This window comes from Saccopteryx leptura, chromosome 2 (assembly GCF_036850995.1).
Source record: "Saccopteryx leptura isolate mSacLep1 chromosome 2, mSacLep1_pri_phased_curated, whole genome shotgun sequence".
Lineage (NCBI taxonomy): Eukaryota > Metazoa > Chordata > Mammalia > Chiroptera > Emballonuridae > Saccopteryx > Saccopteryx leptura.
Genome location: NC_089504.1, coordinates 321,660,975 through 321,684,230, shown reverse-complemented (window position 1 = coordinate 321,684,230; position 23,256 = coordinate 321,660,975). Strand labels below are relative to the sequence as shown.

Sequence of the window (23,256 nt, the reverse complement as noted above, 5' to 3'; positions counted from 1 at the left end):
TTCTCCTTAGAATTAAAAGAAAGAAAAAAGGAGGAAGGAAGGAAGGAAGGAAGGAAGGAAGGAAGGAAGGAAGGAAGGAAGGAAGGAAGGAAGGAAGGAAGGAAGGGAGGGAGGGAGGGAGGGAGGAAGGAAGGAAGGAAGGAAGGAAGGAAGGAAGGAAGGAAGGAAGGAAGGAAGGAAGGAAAAGCAAGCAAGCCTGACCTGTGGTGGCACAGTGGATTAAGCATCAACCTGAAATGCTGAGTTTGCCGGTCAAGGCACATATGACAAGCAATGAATGAACAACTAAAGTGAAGCAAGTATGAGTTGATACTTCTTGCTCCACTGCCCCTTGCTCTTCTCTCTGTAAAATCAATAAATCATATCTTAAAAAAGAAAAAGAAGGAAAGGATAGAAGGAAGGAAGGAAGGAAGGAAGGAAGGAAGGAAGGAAGGAAGGAAGGAAGGAAGGAAGGGAAGGGAGGAAGGAAGAGGGAGAGAGAAAGAAAGAAAGACAGAAAATGATCATGGGCCACCTGGTCTATAAAGCACACAGAAGTGGTGTGGACTGAAGCGGCAGGGGGTGGGGGAGCTCCAAGACCTGGCCTTTCTGCATCCCTTGCAGTAGAAGCAAGTGGGGTGGTGAGGGGGAGACTTAGGTGTCTCCTGAATACCATTTGAAAGCTCCTGATTATCTCTCATTTTAGAGACAGCAAACTACGGACCACGTAGGGAAAGTGGCTGACAAAGTCAGGACTAGTGTCTGGGTTGTCCAGCTTCTGGCCTACAGAAACCGCAGTTTGTGTATCTGTAAACCTCGCAGGACATACAGTCCAGGAAGGACAAGGCTGTGAGGATAGAGATGGGGGAGGGGCCCACCTTCCTCTTTTTTCTTTCCTTATCACCAACAACCTGAGTTCCCAACCCTCCTGGGGAATAAGATAATCAAAGGGTGGTTAGACAGGGTAACGGAAAGGATGTAAGCAGAGACACCCAGAGGCAGGTGACAAGGAGTCAGAGGAAGAGAGAAGAGGAGGCAGAAGAAGAGAAGAGGTGAGCGGAAATAGTGAAAGAGCCCCCATGCTAGCCAAAGACCAGGACTAGCCTTATGGTTTGTGCCCTGCTCTTGCCCTAGTATCCCCTTGCGCAAGTCCTGGTCCCTTTTCCCACCTCAGTTTCCTTTGAAGGCTTCCCTGCCCACCAGCAGTGAGAACAGGGATAAGCTATAGGAGGGCCAAGGGGTGTCAGAGCGCCACACACAGGGCCACGATTATATGCTCAGCTCTGCCTGTATGTCTTGAAGGTAGCTCTAAAGTCTCCCTGGGCTTAGAGTCCTCACCTATGAAACCAGATGGGATGAGATGATCTCTAAGTGCTTTTCGGGCTCAAAAAGAGCTGAGACTTGGAGCCTGTGCTTAGAGTGCCTGCATGGATGTGGTTCTAGGGCACCTCCAATTGCAAGTTTAGGAGCTAACAAAGACCAGGCATAATGTAGTTTAGCAATCTGGTGTAATAGGAGAGGAAACTGGGCCTATAAAGGCAAAGTGGCTTTTCTGCTTTTCTTGGCATTATTTCTCATTCTCCTCTGAACTAGGGAGTCTCAAGATTCAGCTCAAAGCTATTCTGTGCAGGAGATAAGCTTTTTGTGTGTGTTATTTTTCTGAACATTATTGACTTCAACAATTTTTTTTACGAAAACAGCACATACTTGCTATAAAAATTTCCATGAATACAGGAAGTGAAAAAGTAAAGAACTGCAAATTGTTGATATTGTCCCATCCTCACCCCATAGGTTCCCCAGGGGTGACTCCTATTAACAGTTCAGTGTGTGTATGTCCTGACCTTTCTGATGAACACAGAAACATATGTTTCCCTCACAAATGGGATTATAATATGAAGCATTCAAGCATAAACTTTAGAATCAGGCAGTGCTCTTGTTAGTTGCCACTTTTAGTCTCAATCTCCCCATGTGTAATATGAGACCAACAATAATATCTATCTTATAGGATGTGGGGAGAGTTTATATAAATAACACTTAATAGTGCCTGGTACACAGCAAGCACTACACACACACACACACACACACACACACACACACACACACACACACACACACATCCAGGAGGCACAGAATGAGTTAGAAATACAGTAAAAATAAGACCTGAGCCTGACCAGGCGGTGGCGCAGTGGATAGAGCGTCGGACTGGGATGCAGAGGACCCAGGTTCGAGACCCCGAGGTCGCAAGCTTGAGCACAGGCTCATCTGGCTTGTGCAAAAAGCTCACCAGCTTGGACCCAAGGTCGCTGGCTCGAGCAAGGGGTTACTCGGTCTGCTGAAGGCCCATGGTCAAGGCACATATGAGAAAGCAATCAATGAACAACTAAGGTGTCACAATGAAAAACTGATGATTGATGCTTCTCATCTCTTTCCGTTCCTGTCTGTCTGTCCCTATCTATCCCTCTCTCTGACTCTCTCTGTCCCTGTAAAAAAAAAAGAAAAAAAAATGAGACCTGAGTTTTCTGACCTCCAATCTCAACTTTCAGCCATACTTCTCTGCCTCTCACCCTGGCCTGCTGGGCACATGTTAAGTGTTCAATACTTGTTGAATGAATGAATAAGTTTGGTGCTAATGGTAGACCCGGGGGTCTGAGGTCTGTAGAGGTCCTAGGATGCTGGCGCTGGAGGGTGGAGGGTTCACCCTGTGGATCAGAAGGGGGTGGGACAGTGTGTATTGGCCAGACCAGCTGTTGCTTCAGGGCTCCAGGCCTGGGAGTTGAGCTTCAGGACAAAGCTGAGGCCCCAGAGTAGCTCTCAGCTTAAAGGATCTTGGCTTAAAAGGAATGTGCAGTGGGCTGCCTCTGCTCAGGAGGGGCTAAAAAAAGCCTGATCCTCCCCTGGGCTTTGTGTAAGGGTTATCAACTGCTCAAGTCAGCTCATCTCTCTGGCTGGACGCTGGCATTTTGAGAGGGCCTGTTTTCCTGGCCCCTTTGGGTTTCCACCAATTGGCAGGAAGGGGTCAGTCAGCCTGTCCCAGAGGTGGAGGCCGTGAGGGGTGTGAGGTATGGGGAGGAGGGGTGGCTGGTTGCCCCAAACCTGGTGACAATACACAGTTGTCAGCTGTCCCTGCCGGTGTTTCTTCCTTTTATAGTCAGTAGCAGCTGCTCTTGCTCTCACCAGCCCCTCTGTGGGGGCTCCTGCCCAGGATAAAAGGGGAGGGAGGCGGCCCAGTCTCCTGTCTTGTTTCCCAAGAGCTGCACCTCCTAATTCCTTCCTACGTGCCACCTCCACCAAGAATCCCAAAAGGCAACATGCCTCCCAAGAAGCCTGAGCCTAAGAAGGAAGCAGCCAAGGCAGCCCCAGCCCCGGCCCCTGCTCCAGCTCCTGAGCCCCCCAAAGAACCTGCCTTTGACCCCAAGAGTGTGAAGGTGAGTGAGCCTCAGCCACTGGGATGAGGTGGGGATGATATTCAGGATCCTATTTGCCTGGAGCTGAGAGAGTTACCTCAAGGAGGCTGGACTGTGTGAGGCTATGGTGGCCATGCCCCAGATCACAGTCCTGCGGGGTGGTGGAGCAGGTGTTGGGGCTGGTAAGGGGTATTTTGGGTTGTCAGCCTTGTCCCTTGAGAACAGTTTCTGCTCTGCCTGAAGAAGCACTGCTCTGTCACCCCAAATTTGCCCAGTAGAGTTGGGAATGGTAGGGAAGTGCAATTATCTGTCTTTTTTTAAGGCACTTTGGGGGCCACCGTAGTGAAGTCAAAGAGAGATTGTATGATACTCATATGGAGAAAAGACATAATGATAACTGCCCGTGGGACTTGGAGTAAGTGGTCAGTAGTGAGGGAGTGTGCTCCCTGTGCCTGGGGAAGGCTTCACGCTCAGACTGTTGCAGTGGGTGGGAGGCAGAAAGGTTCTAGATAAGGTGAGAGAAGTCTGTTTCCCTCTCCTTTTCCCTACCCAGGTGGGACCCCCCTTCTGGGGCCTCAGCCTGGGCTCCTGCACAGTGGTGGGATTCAAATAATTTAACAACCGGTTCTCTGCCCTAATGACCATTTTAAGTATAAAAAAACACTATACCAAAAAGTAGTTTATTATTTTATGCTTTTAATATTTAAATAAGATCAATAAAAGAGGTACAGAAACCTAGATTATAAGAAAGTTTTAAAATATTAATGAAAAAATATTACATAATACCTGACAAAGAACAATAAAACTGTTATTTAAGATATTTCCATATTGCTCCTTGATTGGTGTCCTCACTTGCAATTTTTTTTCACCTATGGACAGAATGAACATTACTATGGGCACTTAGAATACGCTGTTGTACAGATGAATGTTAAAAAGGAGTAAGGAGCCCTGGGAGGTTGGCTCAGCAGTAGAGCATCAGCCCAGTCAGTGGTGGAAGTCCTGGCTTTGATTCCCGGTCAGGGAATACAGGAGAAGCGACCATTTACTTCTCCATTTCTTCCCCTTCTCTCTCTCTCTCTCTCTCTCTCTCTCTCTCTCTTCCTCTCTCTCTCCCCTCCTCCCACAGCCATGGCTCATTTGAACATGCTGGCCCTGGGTGCTGAGGCTGGCACCATGGCCTTGTCTTAGGTGCTAAAATAGGTCAGTTGCCAAGCAACAGAGCAACGGCCCCAGATGGGCAGAGCATGGCCCCATGAGGGCTTGCTGGGTGGATCCCACTCAGGGTGCGTGTGGGAGTCTGTTTTTCTGCCTCCTCATCTCTCACTTCATAATAAATAAATAAATAAATAAATAAATAAATAAATAAATAAATAAATAAATAAAATAAGGAATGTAATTTTGTGATTTTCACAGTGGTCAGCTGCCCAGGCGCCCATCTTAGAGAGAACCCTGAATGCAAGTGCCATTTTAACAACTGGTTCACCAACAAAAAATTAGGTATCAGTTCTGAGGAACCAGTGCAAACCAGCTGAATCCCACCACTGCTCCTGGTTCTAGTACTATTCAGAGTACTGGTTCATCCCAGCTGAGACCTCATCTGCAGAGGTCTGGTTTCCTCGCAACCCCAGCCCTGTTCCCTCGCTGCCCTGCCCTGCTCCCTCTCACTGGAAGCTTCCTCTCTGGAGCTGGTGTAGACCCTGCCTGCTGACTCAGTCATGTTAGGCCTCCCAGGCCTCTGGCCCAGCTGTGGAAGGAGTGGAACTGGGAGGGAACAGGCCTAGGAAGGAGCAGGTCAGAGGCCTCTGGAGAGTGAAGCAGTTTTAAGCCTTGGCACCAGAACGTAAGAGGTCAAGTGGCCACTGGTATGAAGAGCTATAAATAACAGGTTGGGTGTGGTGGGCCCCTGGGAATATCAGCCTGAGGTCAGGGCTGGGGGTAGTGAGTCAGAGCAAAAGAAGAGCTCATGACCAGGTTCTGTGACAAGTAAGTAGTCAGGAAGCTAAAACCCTGAGCTCTCATTGGATGACCCTCCCTGGCCCTCTCAGGATTTTTCCCAGTTCCCACAGCCCCAGAGATCCTGTGATTGTGCTGAGAACCCCGGGGTTGATCTATGGCAATGCCTCCAAAGGGCAGGAGTTAAGCAGAACTGGCTTGGCCAAGAGATGGAGGCAGTTGCCCCACTCCTGAGCTTGATTATGGCACACTCTGGGGAAACTGAGTCATAGTGTAAGATCTTAAAAATACCTGAAAATCTAGATCATACATCACTCCCTATATGGGCAGAACCTGGCAAGAAAAGCTGACTATCTCCCCATCAGGACGCCTTTATTTCTGATTTTTGATAACGCACTTTAGTGGCACACCCCTGCCAGACCTGGTCCCTGGTGTCTGGGCAGCAGCTCCTGCTGGTGTCAGATGAGTGCCTTGCCCTCAGCCTATCACGCCCTTCTATTCACCCACCTTCTCTGCTTTCTTTTCCTTGGTTTCAATCCTTTTTTCCATGTCTGTATTTTCTGATTCTTTTTTGTTTTTTGTTTTGTTTTGTTTTTTGGTTTTTGTATTTTTCTGAAGCTGGAAACGGGGAGAGACAGTCAGACAGACTCCTGCGTGCGCCCGACCGGGATCCACCCGGCACGCCCACCAGGGGCGATGCTCTGCCCACCAGGGGGCGATGCTCTGCCCCTCCGGGGCATCGCTCTGTTGCGACCAGAGCCATTCTAGCGCCTGGGGCAGAGGCCAAGGAGCCATCCCCAGCGCCCGGGCCATCTTTGCTCCAATGGAGCCTCGCTGCGGGAGGGGAAGAGAGAGACAGAGAGGAAGGAGAGGGGGAGGGGTGGAGAAGCAGGTGGGCGCTTCTCCTGTGTGCCCTGGCCGGGAATTGAACCCGGGACTTCTGCACGCCAGGCCGACGCTCTACCACTGAGCCAACCGGCCAGGGCCTGTTTTTTTTTTAAGTTGCTTTAAAGGGGGGGGGAAGTAGGTGTCTTTCATGAAGGTTATTTTCCCTATTATTTGTACATCTCAGTTCCTTTGCTTAGAATCTTTACTTAGAGATAGAGCAAAATTAACTTAACCCCAATGTGTGGTTCTGACCATATAGTCTGATGTTATGTCTTTCTACTAATATTTCTTACACATATACTCCTGGGACTTAAAGAATTGCAAAGTAAGCCAAACTGTATTTCTTTCTCAGAGAGTTCATGCGAGCATCCTTTAGCTCATTTAAGGGGTTCCCTTTAACTTTCTGACCGCCCCCAATCTTTGGCGGAGTCCATTCCTGGGCACAGCTAGTTCCCTTTCCAGTCCGGTATAACCCCCTCCTGTTCTTCTAGTTTGGTCCAATCATCTGCAGGGTCCTCATTAACTGGAGGCTGACCTTGGGGAGGGGGCACAGCACAGCTCAGAATTATGACTTGGGAACTGTGGTACATGAGGAAGGTGCTCCAGGATTGCTTACCACCAACAACGAAGAGAGGATTTGGGGGAGGTGGTGGTGGGGTAATAAAGATAAGGATAATGAACACTTAGTATACAAGATCTTAAATGGAAATGAGGACTCATATTTGGTCACTGTCGTTCATTTTCAGAGCCTCCTACCTTTCTCTTCTATACTCATTTGAATTACTGTGCATTGGTAGGAAATCTAAAGTTTATTTCCTTGCTCAACAAATATTTTTTGAATGCCTACTCAATGCCAAGCATTTCTGAGAATAATAACAAATGTTTCTGCCCTGCAGGAACCCTGGCTTCAAGGAGCTAGGATATACATACAAGCATGACTGAAAAACAGTCTGGAAGCAGCAAAGGGCCACACAAACTGCTATTACTGTCCCAGAGTGTCTAAGAGAGACGTGTGCTAAGGAGGGGTTGGGATGGAATGAGGTGAGGGAAGGCTTCATTGAAGGAGGTCACTTAAAGTCAACATGAGCTAGGAAAGGGAGTTCCAAGAGTGGGGGTAAGGAGCACCGAAAGCAGAGGGGAAGTGTGGTTTGTGGGAGGACTGTGGAGCAGGGAGAGTCCAAAGGGATGAAATGAGGCCAGTTTCTGGCTGCTAGGACAAGGAGTTTACATTTGACTCAAAGGATTTATAATAGGGAGTGAGGGTAGGTTCTAGAGTTGTCCAGGGTATTCTTCTTTCTTTCCTCTTGCTTGGCATCATTACTTGAGAGGTGGTATTGAGAGAGATTTGGAGGCTGTATTATTTTATAGCTTGTCCTTCACGTCCCACTCGTCAGAAGACTGGTGTTTTACACTTCGCCTGCAGTGTCCATGCCTCCTCATCAGTAGCCTATTGAAGGTGACTGGACTGTGGCAGAAGCCACTTCTGCTTCCCTTTGGAAACCTTTGGCAGTCTCACTCCTCTGTGTTTCTCTCCCCACAGATAGACTTCACTGCTGATCAGATAGAAGGTGAGTGCTAACAACCCCACCTCCCTACCACTCCCTCTCTGCGCACTTCCTGGAGGAAGAGCAGGAGTTGTTGTCATCATCATAACAGTAATCATAATTATTAACATAATAGCAAACATATTTGCTATAGATTTGCTGCTTGCTCACTTTTGCCTACTATGTGTTATTACTTAAATATGCACTAACTCATTTAATTCTCACAACGACCCTGTGAAGTAGGGATTGTTACCACCCTATTTTACAGGTGATAAAACTGAGGCTCAGAGAAGTTGGATGGCTTGCCCAGTCTCACACAGAAAGTTGGTGGTGGAGCCAAGATTCAAACTCAGGCAATCTGATTTCAGACCTGAGTTCTCAACCTCTCTGCCAGGCAGCCTGGAACATAACAGATGTACAGCAAAATGCCTTTTCCCCCTCCACTCCCAAAATCACTTTCCAAGATATTTGGAAGCCCTCATGTCTGTTCTTGTTATTGGAAAGTCCTCCTTTGGGTTACCAGCTTCCTCTTCCCTCCTCCTGAAGTCTGCCAAGATGCTCACCCACCAATGGTGGCAGGGCCAGCAGTGACTTGGAGGTGCCCTAGTCCACCTGTGGTCTCCATCAGCAACACCACTCCATCTTTGATGAAGGCAATTTATTTTTCTCCATTTTATAGAAAGTGTTATTTAGAGTAGCATCAAGACAAGCCTCAAGACCTCCATGCACCCTCCAACATGTTGGTTGCCCCTTAGCCCATCTTCTGGTGTTTTGAGAATGAAATGTTTCTTAATTTGCATCTACTTCACAGCTGGAGCTCACTGTCCTTGCAACTTATCCCTCTGTTTCCCCTTGAAAGATCACCTGATCCAACCCCTTGGTTTTAAGCACATACTATATTTTAAAAATTAAACAAATACATGAACATGGTAAAAAAATCATATGCTACTTAAAAGTAAATAATGAAACATAAAAATATTTTCCCTTGCTTACCTTTCATACTGATTTCTCTCCCAAAGACAACCAATGTTAATAGGTCTATGTATCCGCTGAGAAAAATATGCCGTAACATGACAGTATGTATGTATGCATAAAGTTTACACAAATCAAGTCCTATGATAATACTGCCTCATTCTTTTTATTTAATATATATTTGGATTTAAGAATATAATAAATTTTTATGTATATTTTTATAGCTAACACAAACAGTTCTACTTTTTTTAATCTTTTTTTTTTTACAGAGACAGAGAGAGGGATAGATAGGGACAGACGGACAGGAATGAAGAGAAATGAGAAGCATCAATCATCAGTTTTTCGTTGCGACACCTTAGTTGTTCATTGATTGCTTTCTCATATGTGCTTTGACTGTGGGCCTTCAGCAAACCAAGTAACCCTTTGCTAGAGCCAGCGACCTTGCGTCCAAGCTGGTGAGCTTTGCTCAAGCCAGATGAGCCCACTCTCAAGCTGGCAACCTAGGGATCTCGAACCTGGGTCCTCTGCATCCCAGTCCGACACTCTATCCACTGCACCACCGCCTGGTCAGGCAACAGTTCTACTTTTTAATTCTTTTAAGTAACTATATAGATTCTCACACATGGTTGTACCTTTTAATTTAATCAGGCTTACATTGAGAGACCTTTACGTTGTTTCCAGTTGGGGAATATCACTTTGCTTTCTCTAGGGACCTTCTTAGCAGTGGGTCAAAGGACATGCACATTTAAAATTATAATAGTTATTTCCAAATTGCCCTTTAAAATAGTGATGCCAGTTTACCCACAAATAGGGCATGAAAGCTGACAGATGCATTTTGAAACTAATGATGAATTGAATCTGACTCCATTTTTGCAATACCCTGTGGGCACTTACTTTCACTCAATAGTTTGGGATGCTGTAAGAGTCTTTAAATTAATTCTAATGCATTTTAATTAAATATATATACTTGTGTATATATAAACACTGTGGCACCCAGGAGGACTAGAAAATCGATTAATGCCCTGTCCAATTGACTCAGTGGTATAACGTCGGCCTGGTGTGTGGAAGTCCAGGTTCAATTCCTGGCCAGGGCACACAGGAGAAGTGCCCATCTGCTTCTCCACCCTTTCCCCTCTCCTTTCTCTCTATCTCTTTCTTCCCTTCCTGTAGTCAAGGCTCCATGGGAGCAAAGTTGGCCCGGGCACTAAGAATGGCTTCATGGCCTCTGCTTCAGGTGCTAGAATAGCTCCAGTTGCAGCAGAGCAACACCCCAGATGGGCTGAGCATCACCCACGGTGGGCATGCTGGGTGGATTCCAGTCTGGTGTATGCGGGTGTCTATCTGTCTGCTGCCCCCTGCCCTGCTTCTCACTTCTCACTTCGGAAAAATACAAAAAAAAAAAGAAAAAAGAAAATCAATTAATGATAAAAATATTTCATTTTTCAAATGGGAATCATGGTCAAAGCCAAGTGGGACAGCCAGTTGGCTCTTTTCTCCTTGAAGATTTTCAGGACTGGAGGTCTTTCATCCCTCTGGCTTTGAAGATATTTTTCCTTGTGTTGGATCAGAATTGTTTCTGCTTCAATTTTACCCCTGTTATCTCTTCATTTGCTTATTGGTGAAGCTAAAGATGATTCTCTCATGCTGGAAAGAACATTATTTGAAATGAGGAGACTTTGGTATTAGCCCGAATTCTGCCACTATGACCATGAGACTTTGAGCAACTCACTTCTTTAAACCTTAATTTTCTTATCTGCAAAGTAAGGTTCTTTTCGATTCAGAAATTTTGTGACTCTGTTCAGCATCCTCTAGATACCCCCCATGTACTGATGATGATAGTTATCAAATCTCTTTGTAGCTTTATATTCTCCAAGTGATAGGGCCCAAATTTCTTTTATTTCTTTTTTTTCTCGTAAGAAATTGCTTCTAATCCTTGACTTCCATTTCTGGCCCCTCTCCAGATTTCTATGCCCTTCTAGAAAGGGGTTATCACCACTGCTCAATGCTCTAGCAAGCAGCTGACTACTACAGACTATTGAGAAAGGGTTTCTTCTGAGCTCATCAGCATCCCACATCTCATACACCTCAAGGCCACACTGGCTTTGTTTTTTTCTGGTAGCAATGCTAAATGTCAGCGGTTGGGTTTTCCGTGTGCACCAGGTTTCCCAGAGGCTGGAGCATTAGCAGGTACAGCAGGCCTCTTCTTGCTTCCTCCTCATCATTTTCTTGGTTTCTGTAATAGCTGGTCAGAAGTCACATCTGCATTGGTCTAAGATGAGGATAATAATGCCTATAGCACAAGATTTTTGTAAGATTAAGGAGGCAATCCATGTGTAATTATCAACTCAGAGCCTGGCCCACAGTAAGTACTAAAATCATAGGCTATTCTTATTCCTTTCCTCCTCATGTTCCATCCTCTTATTAGGTATCATTATATTCTTTTATGAGGAGGCTCTTTCTTTTATTAAATCCATCCTTACTCTCCTGAATAAACCAGAATAAGATTAAAAAGTCTAAGTTCAGATTCAAATAGCAAATATATATTTGAGAATTGAATTTGTGCCAGAAGGCAAACTAATTGCTTCAAAAGTTAAAACGAATTAAACCCTTCTAATAAAGCTATGAGATCAGTGTTATTTTCTTATTACAGAGAAGGAAACCAACATTTATTGAGATTAAGTGACTTGGCCAAGGTCACATAGTTAAGTGGTAAAATTGGGATTAACTCAGTAAAATAATACCAATAACATTGTTTGAGAACTTACCATGTGCTGTCCATTGTGTTAAGATTTTTACATAAATTATTGTATTTAATTTGGATGGAATTGAAAAGCCCAGTAAAATAGGTGCCATTTATAAAGAGGTTAAATATTTACTTAGCCAAAGTCACACAGCTGTTAAGCAATAGAAATGGAATTTGAACTCAATTCTCAGTAATGTGAAAGACTTGTGGTTTTACAGCTTTTAAATTCATCCAAAGCCTAAAAAAGTTGCAAGTAAAAGTAGGGGGGGGGGTTTGTTTGTTTTTTTGTGACAGAGACAGAGAGAGGGACAGATAGGGACAGACAGGAATAGAAAGAGATGAGAAGCATCAATTCTTTATCGCGGCACCTTAGCTGTTCATTGATTGCTTTCTCATATGTGCCATAACCGAGGGGCTACAGCAGACTGAGTGACCCCTTGCTCAAGCTAGCAGCCCCGGGCTCAAGCTGGTGAGCCTTGCTCGAACCAGATGAGCCCACTCTCAAACTATCGACCTCTGGGTTTCGAGCGTGGATCCTCTGTACCTCACTCCTACGCTCTATCCACTGCGCCACCGCCTGGTCAGGCTTCTTTTCTTTCTCTTTCTTTCTTTCTTTCTTTCTTTCTTTCTTTCTTTCTTTCTTTCTTTCTTTCTCTTTTGCAAGTAAAAGTTTTGGGGAACCTGCTTTGATATGTGGAATAATTTGTAAATAATCCTCTATGCAGCCTTTAAGGAAATAAGTTTTTCTAAAGAACTTGGAGAAGATTAAAAACGGCTTTTCTCTTAAACAGTTTACAACTTTTTCTTTGGTTTATATTATTAATCTGCTTAGTAAACCATTTCTTTGCGGATAGCATAAGGTAAATTCAATGCCGTCCTCAGTCCAGATTAACCCCAGTAATGAACGGCTTGAATCCAAATTAGTGAGGAATTAAGGTTCTTTGCAAGGTCCAGGAGTACCTGAATTCAGCCTTGCCCTTGGACACCTGCCTTGGTCCCTTCAGGGAGAGTAGTTCCTATAGATCTAAGGTGGCTTGAGAACCAGGAAACATAGTAATAACCACCATTTTTAATCTTCCAAGCAACCCACTAGGATAGGTGGGGGATATTATATCCCGTTTTAGAGCTAAGAAACGAAGGACACTGAGAGATTAGTTTGCCCAAGGCCACATGCTAGTCAGCGGTAGAGTGGATGGTCTGTTTCCACCATGTCACCTTGCCTGGTGGGGGAGTTCCCCTTTCAGCCTGGAGCAGGCAGTAGTAATATTAATTAGCTGACTTTTGAACAGGTCTTCCACGTTGCCGAGGGCCTCCTTTGACACTCTCAGTAACTGGAAGCGCTCGGTGGGTGGCGCTGTTGCTTCCCGTGGTGCGCAAGAAAACAGACCTAGCGGGCACTATGCAAAGCCAGGGTAGAGCCCGGGAAATCCTGATTCCTGAACCAGTGCTGTTTTCACTTCCCTGCCATTTCAACAGTCAGGATCCTCACCTACACCAGAGAAGGATGGGTAGATGGAGGGGTGGAAGCAGGGGAGACATTCAAATTATGTGACAACCGACTGTTAGCAGAGATCCCAGTCCAGTATCCGAACGAACAGGTCACAGGGGCACTAAACTGCCTCTTTAGTTGTCAGAAAAAAAAAACGGTGGGTGCAGGCTCCAGGAAAGAGCTAGGAGGGAAATAATGAAATATTTTATAAGCCACAGTGACCTGCGCTTAACCCCGGGTGGAGGCTGATCAGCCCCCAGCCACTGCCTTCACTTGGCCCAGAAGCTGCAACTAGGTCTTCTCTCCGCAGAATTCAAAGAGGCCTTTTCGCTGTTTGACCGGACCCCGACTGGAGAGATGAAGATCACCTATGCGCAGTGTGGGGACGTACTGCGGGCCCTGGGTCAGAATCCCACTAACGCTGAGGTGCTGCGTGTCCTTGGCAAGCCCAAGCCAGAAGGTCAGCGCAGGCGTGAGCTCAGCCTCCCGGTGTCTGCCCGCCGCCCCTGGGGCTCTCGCCCGGATCTGCCTCCTTTAGGCCGCTCCCTCCCATTTTCCCTCTTTATTCCTTCACGGCCAGCCTCCCCTCCCCAGGTTACCTGCCTCTTATTTGGAGAATTTGTCGCCACGCACCCAGCACTTATTGACCCTTGAATGCGGCCTGAGCTTGCTCCTGGAGGGCAGGAGCAGCATTCAATCTGCCTCTGACCCTCGAGGATGCTGGAAACGCTGGGGTAGGGAGGCTTGGTGGGAATTTGATAACCAACCACCTGCCCCCCAATTCCCCACCCAGAGGCTCTTAGTCCAGGTGTCACAGCTCTGTGACCCTTGTGAACCCTTGAGATCCTGAACCAGTGCTGTTTTCACTTCCCTGCCATTTCAACAGTCAGGATCCTCACCTACACCAGAGAAGGATGGGTAGATGGAGGGGTGGAAGCAGGGGAGACATTCAAATCACAAGCGTTTTATCACAAATGATTTGTTTCTGATAATGGTTAGAGCACCGAAGATTGCAAATTAGTCATTTAATCTCAATTAGAGCAGATTCAAAATTAGCTCTAGAATGATGCCTCTTTCACTAATTTGCATTTGGTGTATGAGAGTTTAGAAAGTGGTGCAAGAGAGTTTAGAGTGTGTTTCACTAGTGAATGTCAACTGTCATGTGAGGCAGTAAAGGTAACAGCTGCCCTAATGCACATCCTTCTCCTCAGAGGTGTATACGCAGGAGGTAGAGCCAGGCAGACCTGGGCAGGAGCATCCCACCCAGGGCGAGCCATCCCTGGAGGCTTCCTGGGCCTCATATGGACCCCCTCCCCCTTCCTTTGTTTTGACCCCTTTCCCTCTTTCTCTTGCTGGTGAAGACACCAGTGTGGGAAGGATGTGGGCAGGAGAGGGCCAGAGGACCAGGAGCTTGCCCGTGTCAACAGGGCTTCTTAGAGGTCAAAGGATAGCTGGGCACTTCCATTAGGTGGGGGTGGGAGTGGGGTGGGGTTCTGGCTTGTTATAAAAGAAAGCAATGCCAAAATTTGCGATATTTAAACATGGTTTACATCTGTTTAATTGAAGCTTTCAACCACCACAATGTGGGAGAAATGTGCTAGTCACAAGAGAATTGCAAATTTATAAAAATTATTGATTCAGAGTAGCTCTAGGCAATGTGGTCCAGTAATGAGTCCCAAATACAGAGTTATGCAAAAGAAAAAGAATTTTTTTGTAATCCTAGCAGTTTACTTCTGTGACTGTGTGTCTGTCACATGTCTGGAGTTTAGGTTGTGAATGTGAGGGCGGGTCATGCAGTCCGTTGGGCCCTGTAGATTCCGCTGCTGCTGTCCTCAGGTCCCAGCCTGGATGACCACTTGGAGGTCAGAGGTCTGGATGGAGTCATGGTTCCTTTTCACTCTGTCCAAGTCCTTTCACTGAGAAGAGTGTTCCCATGGACTCTGTGCCCTTGAGTGTCACTGACTGGGTGCCCCAACCAGAAGTGCCTGCACCTAACCTCTGGGTACTGCCAGGGACGGGTCCTAGCCTGGTGCAGCTGGAGTGAGGCTCCCTTCTGACCCTCTGCTTCCCTTGTGAGTCTGCTCATGTCACTTCTTTCCTTCCCGTGCCACCTGAAGAGATGAATGCCAAGATGCTGGACTTTGAGACGTTCCTGCCCATCCTGCAGCACATCTCCCGCAACAAGGAGCAGGGCACCTATGAGGACTTTGTGGAGGGGCTGCGTGTTTTCGACAAGGAGAGCAACGGCACGGTCATGGGCGCTGAACTTCGCCATGTCCTTGCCACCCTGGGTACGCCAGCTGGGCAGAGGCAGAATGGAGGCGGGGGAAGGGCCCAGGTGGCAGATTTTGGGAGACCCTGCATCCTGAAGATCATATCCTGATCCAGCCCTTTCTCCCTGGGCTCTGTAGGAACAACCTGCCTCACCCAGCTGGATTGGGAGAAGAGGGGAGCAGGATGGCAGAGCAGGGATGACTGCTGAGGCCTGAGTGGTGGGACCCAGGGTTCCTGTCCTCGTCTTTGCCTCGGTCATAGGGCCCTGGTCTGCTCACCCAGTGATAGCTGTGAGGCAGAAGGAGAGGCTTCAGGGGCTAGGAAGGGCCACAAGACCCTTGGCTCCACTTTCCAGTGCCTTTGGGGGAGGCTTGGTATGACTACTTCCCAGACTGGAGAGTCCTAGACCTTCAGACTTGTGTTTTTGGGCATTTGGGTTTTTCTCTCCCTCCTTTGCTATCTTCAATTAAGAGCCCACTGACCCCCCACACCAGGAGAGAAGATGACAGAGGCAGAAGTGGAACAGCTGTTAGCTGGGCAAGAGGATGCCAACGGCTGTATCAATTACGAAGGTATCAGGTCATGTCTCACTTCCCTGGGTCCCCAGGGATGGGAGGGCAGGCATAGTGTGGGCCGGGTGGGCCTGCAAAGTAGAACAGATCCAGGAGCTAGAGGACAGCAGCACCAAATGGGCTTTGGTATTCTTTTCCATACTGGCATAATGGAAGCTCTGTGATATACAAGCTGCATGACTTTGGTTACGTACCCTCTGAGCCTCAGTTTTCTCATATGAGAAATGGGGTGATGTTGGCATCTTTCTTAAGGTTGCAGGGATTTGTAGAGGTAATGTATCTCATTTTATTTATGTTGAGTATCAGCACAGAATGGACACAGAGCAGAGGTGAAGTCTTCTCTCTTCCACCTTCTCCCACCAACCCCAAAATAAGAGAAAGAATCACAGTTTGGAGAAAGGGGAGTGGAAGGTTTGAAGTCAGGCGGTAGAGGGAAGACAGAAGATGTTTAAGGGGCTAAGAGGACACCAAAGAGCTGAGAGGGACCAAGTGCAATGCTGACTTTTGTCTTCTTCCTCAGCCTTTGTCAAGCACATCATGTCTGGGTGAAGCAGCCCCTCCAGGGTGAGTACGGCCTCTCCGTTCTGGCCCTCTCTGGGGCCGCAGAGGGCTGTGGAAAGATCCCACAGGTCTCAGAGCTCTTCTGTCCCAGCCGGACCCCTGAAGAGAAAATGCAGGGAGCTGACTGGAGCGCAGCCCAGCCCCTCCCATCGTTTCCTTGCCACTCTCTTTGCTCCTGCCTCCTCCCCTCGTTCCACTCCTGCCCCACCTCCTGCCCTCCCTGGTCTTTGCATCCTCTCTCACCCCTCATCAGTCACGTCCTCCTGCCTCTCCCAGGGTCTCTCAAGGCTGACCATTCCCTCCCTCAGGCCTGCGGCCTCTTGTACAGGTTTCCATGGATGAGAAAGCCAGGTCCCAGGTGGAGTGTCCTTGGCCTGTGCTCATGACCCTTTCCTCCTCATGCACTCCCTTGGGCTTGCTGCCTTCTTGATAGGGCTGTGGGGTCTGTGATGGGGGGCTGAGTATGGAGGGAGAGATTCCCTTTCCACAGAGCACTTCTTTTCAGGTGCCTGGCCCTTGGACCTAGCCGTCCCAGGGTGAGTTAATGAGAGGCCCCGAGTGACAGCTGGAGATGGAGTCCTGGAGGTATCACTGCACTGCAACCCAAGGACCTCACGGGCCCATAGCCCTCCCTGTGAATAAACAGCTCTGGCAAGGCTCGGCCACATGCCATGACCCCACCGGTCTCCGAGTTGTTTTTTTAAAACTAATTAATTGAGTTGGTGTGTGTGTGTGTGTGTGTGTGTGTGTGTGTGTGTGTGTGTGAGAGAGAGAGAGAGAGAGAGAGAGAGAGAGAGAGAGAGAGAGGTCACCTGAGGCCTCAGGTGTATTTCTCAGAGAAATGAGGAAGATCAGGGAGCTGGGAGACAGGGGCTCCCCGTGGATCTAGAAAGATGAGGCTCAGACCCATGAGCAGACCACTCTGGAAGGGTCTGCAGTTTGAGGAGTTGTCATCAGGAAACTTTTACAGAGACAGAGAGAGAGTCAGAGAGAGGGATAGACAGGGACAGAGAGATGAGAAGCATCAATCATTAGTTTTTCATTGCGCATTGCAACACCTTAGTTGTTCATTGATTGCTTTCTCATATGTGCCTTGACCGCGGGCCTTCAGCAGACTGAGTAACCCCTTGCTCGAGCCAGCGACCTTGGGTCCAAGCTGGTGAGCTTTGCTCAAACCAGATGAGCCCGCGCTCAAGCTGGCAACCTCGGGGTCTCGAACCTGGGTCCTCGGCATCCCAGGCCGATACTATCCACTGTGCCACCCAGGCATCAGGAAACATTTTGATCCAAGGCTCACTCTCCACCTCATGTCACTTCCAGGTGGCAGGAGGAAGAGGGACACCAGGAGCTCTGGGGATACCAGGGACTCCACAATGGTCCTTGCTGCTGCCGCCTTTTTTTTTTAATTGTGGTAAAATATACATAATATAAAATTTTCCACCTTAACCATTTTAAGTGTACAATTTCGTGGTGCTAAGTATATCCACCTTGTTGTGCAACCAATCTCCAGAACTTTTTCATCTTGCCAAACCAAACCTCTATACTCATTAAATAACACCTCCCCTCCCCCCTCCCTAAGCCCCTGGCAACCGCTGTTCTACTTTCTGTCCTTGTGACTATGACTGCTCCAGAAACCTCATATAAACGGGATTATACAGTATTTGTCTTTGTGTGACGGGCTTATTTCACTTTGCTTAATGTCCTCCAGGTTCATTTATGTTTCAGCATGTGTCAGAATTTCTTTCTTTTTAAAGCTGAATAGTATTCCATTGTGTGTATTACCATGTTTTGCTTATGGTCCTTGTTTCTGATGTGGTCCTTTAGGTACAAAGCCCGTGGTACCTGAACAAGCCCTGCCTGTTCTGGCGATCTCCCTGGCTCTGCACCCAAACCCTGGGCTCCATACCCAGGACTCCAGCTTAGGGCCCCGGAAAGGGTCAGATCAGAGGAAGCACAGACCTCAGGCTGAGAGGGCAAATGGGAAGAGGAGAGAGACAAAACCAGATATTGGGGAAAAGAAGAAAGATGATGAAATGAAGTTAAAGACAGCCACACATGAGCAAAAACACTTGTATTGGAGCTCAGGGGCCCTGTCCCCCTGCATGGGGCCCCCTCTACCCCTGAGAACTTCCCAAGGTAGATTCGATGCTCCTTCTCATGGCCTTTCTGCTGTCCTGACTGTCAAGGCATCCAGCCACAGAACTTTGTAGAATATCAATGAATCCAGCCAGGCTAAGATTCCATGAGCCCAAATGGGAAGCTTGTCATGGAAAGCTGAGAACCACAAGCCCAAATTAGGCCTCCTCAGAATTTAAAGTCTGGCTGCTCTAGGAATCTCATATAAATGGAATCATACAGTATGATGGACCAAGGCCCATGTGTACCCTTTCTTTTTTATTTTCCTTTTTTCTTTCTTTATTATTATTTTTTTTTTGACAGAGACAGAGAGAGAGTGGGACGGATAGGGACAGACAGACAGGAAGGAAGAGAGATGAGAAGCATCAATTCTTCATTGTGGCATCTTAGTTGTTCATTAATTGCTTGTTCATTGATTGCTTTCTCATATGTTCCTTGACTTGAGGGCTACAGCAGAGCGAGTGACCCCTTGCTCAAGCCAGCGACACTGTGCTCAAGCCTGTGAGCTCGAGCTCAAGCCAAACGAGCCTGCAGCCTGCGCTCAAGCCGGTGACCTTGGGGTTTCAAACCTGGGTCCTCCACGTCCCAGTCCAATGCTCTATCCACTGCGCCACCACCTGGTCAGGCTGTACCCTTTCTTTTTCGAGGAGGGGCTTCAGCTTTGGGAGTGATTGGTTGAATCATAAACCCAGACATGTTTATATAGTTGTGAGATGGATCATTGACTCCAGTGTTTTTCAAACTTTGTTTTAGTGCCATAGCCTTTTGCTCAAACAAATTCTATGGAGAAACCAATGCACGAAGCTGAAAGGAACAGAGTTTCTCTGGGTAAGGAGGTGAGGGGCTGAATTCCAGCTTCCTGGAACCTCTAACGGGGCTCCTGGGAGCACAAGCAGGAAAACACAATTGAGCCAGACCTTCTAATTGTAAAGATAAGGAAACATATCCTTAGAGGTGAAGTGAATTACTCAAGAGTACAGCTAATGGAAGTCAAGCCTAGGTTCTCAGAATCCTGTATTTCTAAAATTTTCAACACACCAGCCTGTCTTTGACATTTTTTCCAACTTAGGCTATTAAGACTCTTCTCTCTTATTTGCTCCCAACCATTCTGACTGCTTTTTCCCCCTTTTTTTTAAAACTTGACTTATTCCTCCTTTTTACGCATCACCCTCCCCCACTCAAAATGCTGATATTCCTCCTCATCACAGAGTCTGGTCAGGTTTTTCTTCCGTCCTCCCTCCCTCCCTCCCTCTCTCCATCCCTCCTTTCTTTCTTTTTTTCTTTCTTTCTTTCTTTCTTTCTTTCTTTCTTTCTTTCTTTCTTTCTTTCTCTCTCTCTCTCTCTCTCTCTCTCTCTCTTTCCTTCCTTCCTTCCTCCCTCCCTCCCGTCCTCCCTCCTTCCTTTATGAGATATATATTTTTAAAATTTTATTTATTTATTTTTTACAGAGACAGAGAGTGAGTCAGAGAGAGGGATAGACAGGGACAGACAGACAGGAATGGAGAGAGATGAGAAGCATCAATCATTAGTTTTTCGTTGCAACACCTTAGTTGTTCATTGATTGCTTTCTCATATGTGCCTTGATCGCGGGCCTTCAGCAGACCGAGTAACCTCTTGCTGGAGCCAGCGACCTTGGGTTCAAGCTGGTGGGTTTTTTTGCTCAAACCAGATGAGCCGCGCTCAAGCTGGCGACCTCGGGGTCTCGAACCTGGGTCCTCTGTATCCCAGTCCAACGCTCCATCTACTGTGCCACTGCCTGGTCAGGCCCTTTATGAGATATTTATTGTCCACTGTATGCATGTATGAGCAATAGGGTTAAGGATACCAGTGATTAAAAAACAAAGTGTTTTCCCAGCCAAAGTAGCTTACAGCTCAGTTAAGCAAGAACATAAGCATCCAGGGACTAACTAGAGAATGATCCCCAAATAGCATTACAATAGCAGGACAACTTCATCTATGTAACATACAGTGTAAGTTCCAAGGGACATTCATGAAGAGGAACCAGAGGAAGTGAGGTGTGAAGGGGAGATTTTCCTTGGGAGATGGGTTTTATGTGAGACCTTTAAGGAAAAGATGCCCCAAGGATGGTGCTCAGGGTCAGGGAGATTGGGTTAGACTCAGTCAACAGATACATATTCAGTGCCTGCTGTGTGTATGGTGCTAGCTTTGGCTTTGGGGATATACTGAACCAGACAGACTTGAACCCTGCCCTCATGGAGCTTATAATCTAGTGGGAAGATGGACATTAAATAGTCACATGGACAGTAAATGTTCGTAATCATGTGCATGATAACAGCCCACACTTATTGAATGCATTATCAATAAGTTACAATTATATTTGGCTATGAGTTATGGAGACCAAAAGACAGTAACTTAAAAGATACAAAAGTAGGCCCTGGCCGTTTGGCTCAGCGGTAGAGCGTTGGCCTAGCGTGCGGAGGACCCGGGTTCGATTCCTGGCCAGGGCACACAGGAGAAGCGCCCATTTGCTTCTCCACCCCTCCGCCGTGCTTTCCTCTCTGTCTCTCTCTTCCCCTCCCGCAGCCAAGGATCCATTGGAGCAAAGATGGCCCGGGCGCTGGGGGTGGCTCTGTGGCCTCTGCCTCAGGCGCTAGAGTGGCTCTGGTAGCAACATGGCGACGCCCAGGATGGGCGGAGCGTCGCCCCCTGGTGGGCAGAGCATCGCCCCATGGTGGGCGTGCCGGGTGGATCCCAGTCGGGCGCATGCGGGAGTCTGTCTGACTGTCTCTCCCTGTTTCCATCTTCAGAAAAATGAAAAAAAAAATAAAATAAAATAAAATAAAAGATACAAAAGTACATTTCCCCTCCTGTTGAATTTCAGAGGTTGGCAGTCCAGGGCTGACATGGCAGCCATTCTCCTCCTAGTCCTCAAGATCCAGGTCCCTCTTCTCTTGGGGCATTCCAGTGTGTGACCTCTAGGATGGCTGCTGCAGCTCAGCCACCACTTCTACTGCTGGGCACTATACTAGGCACTTCACATCTCATTCTGTCATAGCCTCTTGGGGGGTAGAGGTTATTATTCCCATTTAAGAATTTAAAAATATCACACAGAAACCACAAAATCAACTCTTAATTCCTTTCATTTCCTTCTCCAGTTGAAGGCTGTAGCATGACACATGTTGGAGGTCATCAAGAGGATATGACTGTCAGTTGACCCTAGAGGTGGGCTAGGGACCTGGAGGCTCCTCACCCCCTCCCCTGTCCTTGACATGTACGCTGTGCCCACTGTTCCATACTAGGAACTGTTTCAAGGATGCAGCCTTGACAGAGCCATGTGTTGTTAAGACTATTTGGATGGTGTATGTGACTGAACCCTATGAAAGCCTCTACATGAACTTCGAAGATTCTGATAGGCAGGTATAGAGATCTACTTGCTTTTCTCCTGCCCAAAAGAAGACTCACAAATAAGTTCCTTCGCTTATTAAACTTGCCACCTACCAATCTGGAGGAGTCTGCCTCTTTCTCCTTGCCTTCCATGTACAGGGTTCACTTTGCAAACCACCAGCATAATATTAATATTCCCAAGATGCCAACTTCATAAAATATATTCCCTAGTTAGGATTTACAAAACCTCCTTAAAGCCTACTGGTCACTCCCAAACCTTCCTGTCAGTTTCTAAGGCCTTCCTTTATTTGTCCCAGTCTCCTAGGAACCACTTGCAGCAGCCAGCTGACTCCTTCCCCCTGTTAGCTTCCCTGCTCTGCCTCCTCCTCCTCCCTCCTCCCTCCTCGCCCCACGACCTCTTCATCCATCTTGTTCCTCCCTCCTCATGTGCACTCCTCTTTCTGCCCGAAGTATTTTCAGCTGTCAAAAGCCTACAACTTTTCCCACTACCAGGGGTCTCTGCTAACTAGCAGTGGCCACAGTTTAGTCCCCTTAACGCAATTCCCAAACTGGAAATGAAGATATCAGAGCTAGAGGAGACCCTAGAAACTTCTAGTAGAGTATAATCACCTGAGAGCAGCGTTTAGCATATTGCCATCATGTGTTTGTCATCCTCTAAAAGCTCTTGGGCTTTTAAGGTAGAATGGCTAATGGTGCAATATCTACCTCCTACCACTAGATGTCATAATTTAACAGCATGCTTTCCGTAAGATGCCCAGGTATGTGATTACACAATGGGTCAACCAGTAACTTCAGAAGTCACTCCATCTCTATGCCAACAGGCAAGTAGAGGTTTTATTCACTTTCAAAGACTCACAACTACTAGTTAATCTGCTTCAGCACCCCTCACCAAGGTTTTGCAATGAGAGATCAAAGAGAGAACACTGTTCTGGAAATGTAGAGACCTGACATCTAGTCCAGTTCTGCTCCCAAGTCACATAGGTTCTCAGCTTCAGGGCCTGGGTTGCAAAATGAGGAAGTTGATTAGGTCACCTTTAATATCCCTTCCATCTTTTCTAAATACAGGTACTGATTATTTAGTACACAACTAACTTCTTGCTATATCCAGCTTAGTCCATTTGTTTTATTTTCACCCTTTCTGTATATATAGAAACTTCAGTTTTAGAATCTAGTGTTCATTTAGAATAATTATGGAGTGCACAATAGTATGTGCTTTAGGAGATTTTAAAAAGCCACCATGATCTTTCACTCCATAAGTTTATATTTACTGAAGGAAAAATGATCTACATGTGAAAAGTGAAACTAGAAGACAAAACACAAGAAAGAACACCAGGTTACCTGACCAGGTGGTGATGCAGTGGATAGAACATTGGAC

At 47.0% G+C, this 23,256-nt stretch overlaps 1 protein-coding gene across 1 annotated transcript; it reads left to right on the top strand.

Annotated features, from left to right (window-relative positions):
- Positions 1–3,201: 3,201 nt before the first annotated feature.
- MYL4 (myosin light chain 4) lies at positions 3,202–17,054 on the top strand. Its single transcript, XM_066366225.1, has 7 exons — positions 3,202–3,404; positions 7,765–7,792; positions 13,283–13,432; positions 15,090–15,263; positions 15,741–15,818; positions 16,339–16,382; positions 16,885–17,054. Exons 1-6 carry the CDS (start codon positions 3,288–3,290, stop codon positions 16,365–16,367), a joined length of 576 nt encoding a protein of 191 aa, XP_066222322.1. The 5' UTR covers positions 3,202–3,287; the 3' UTR covers positions 16,368–16,382; positions 16,885–17,054.
- The last annotated feature ends 6,202 nt before the right edge of the window (positions 17,055–23,256 follow it).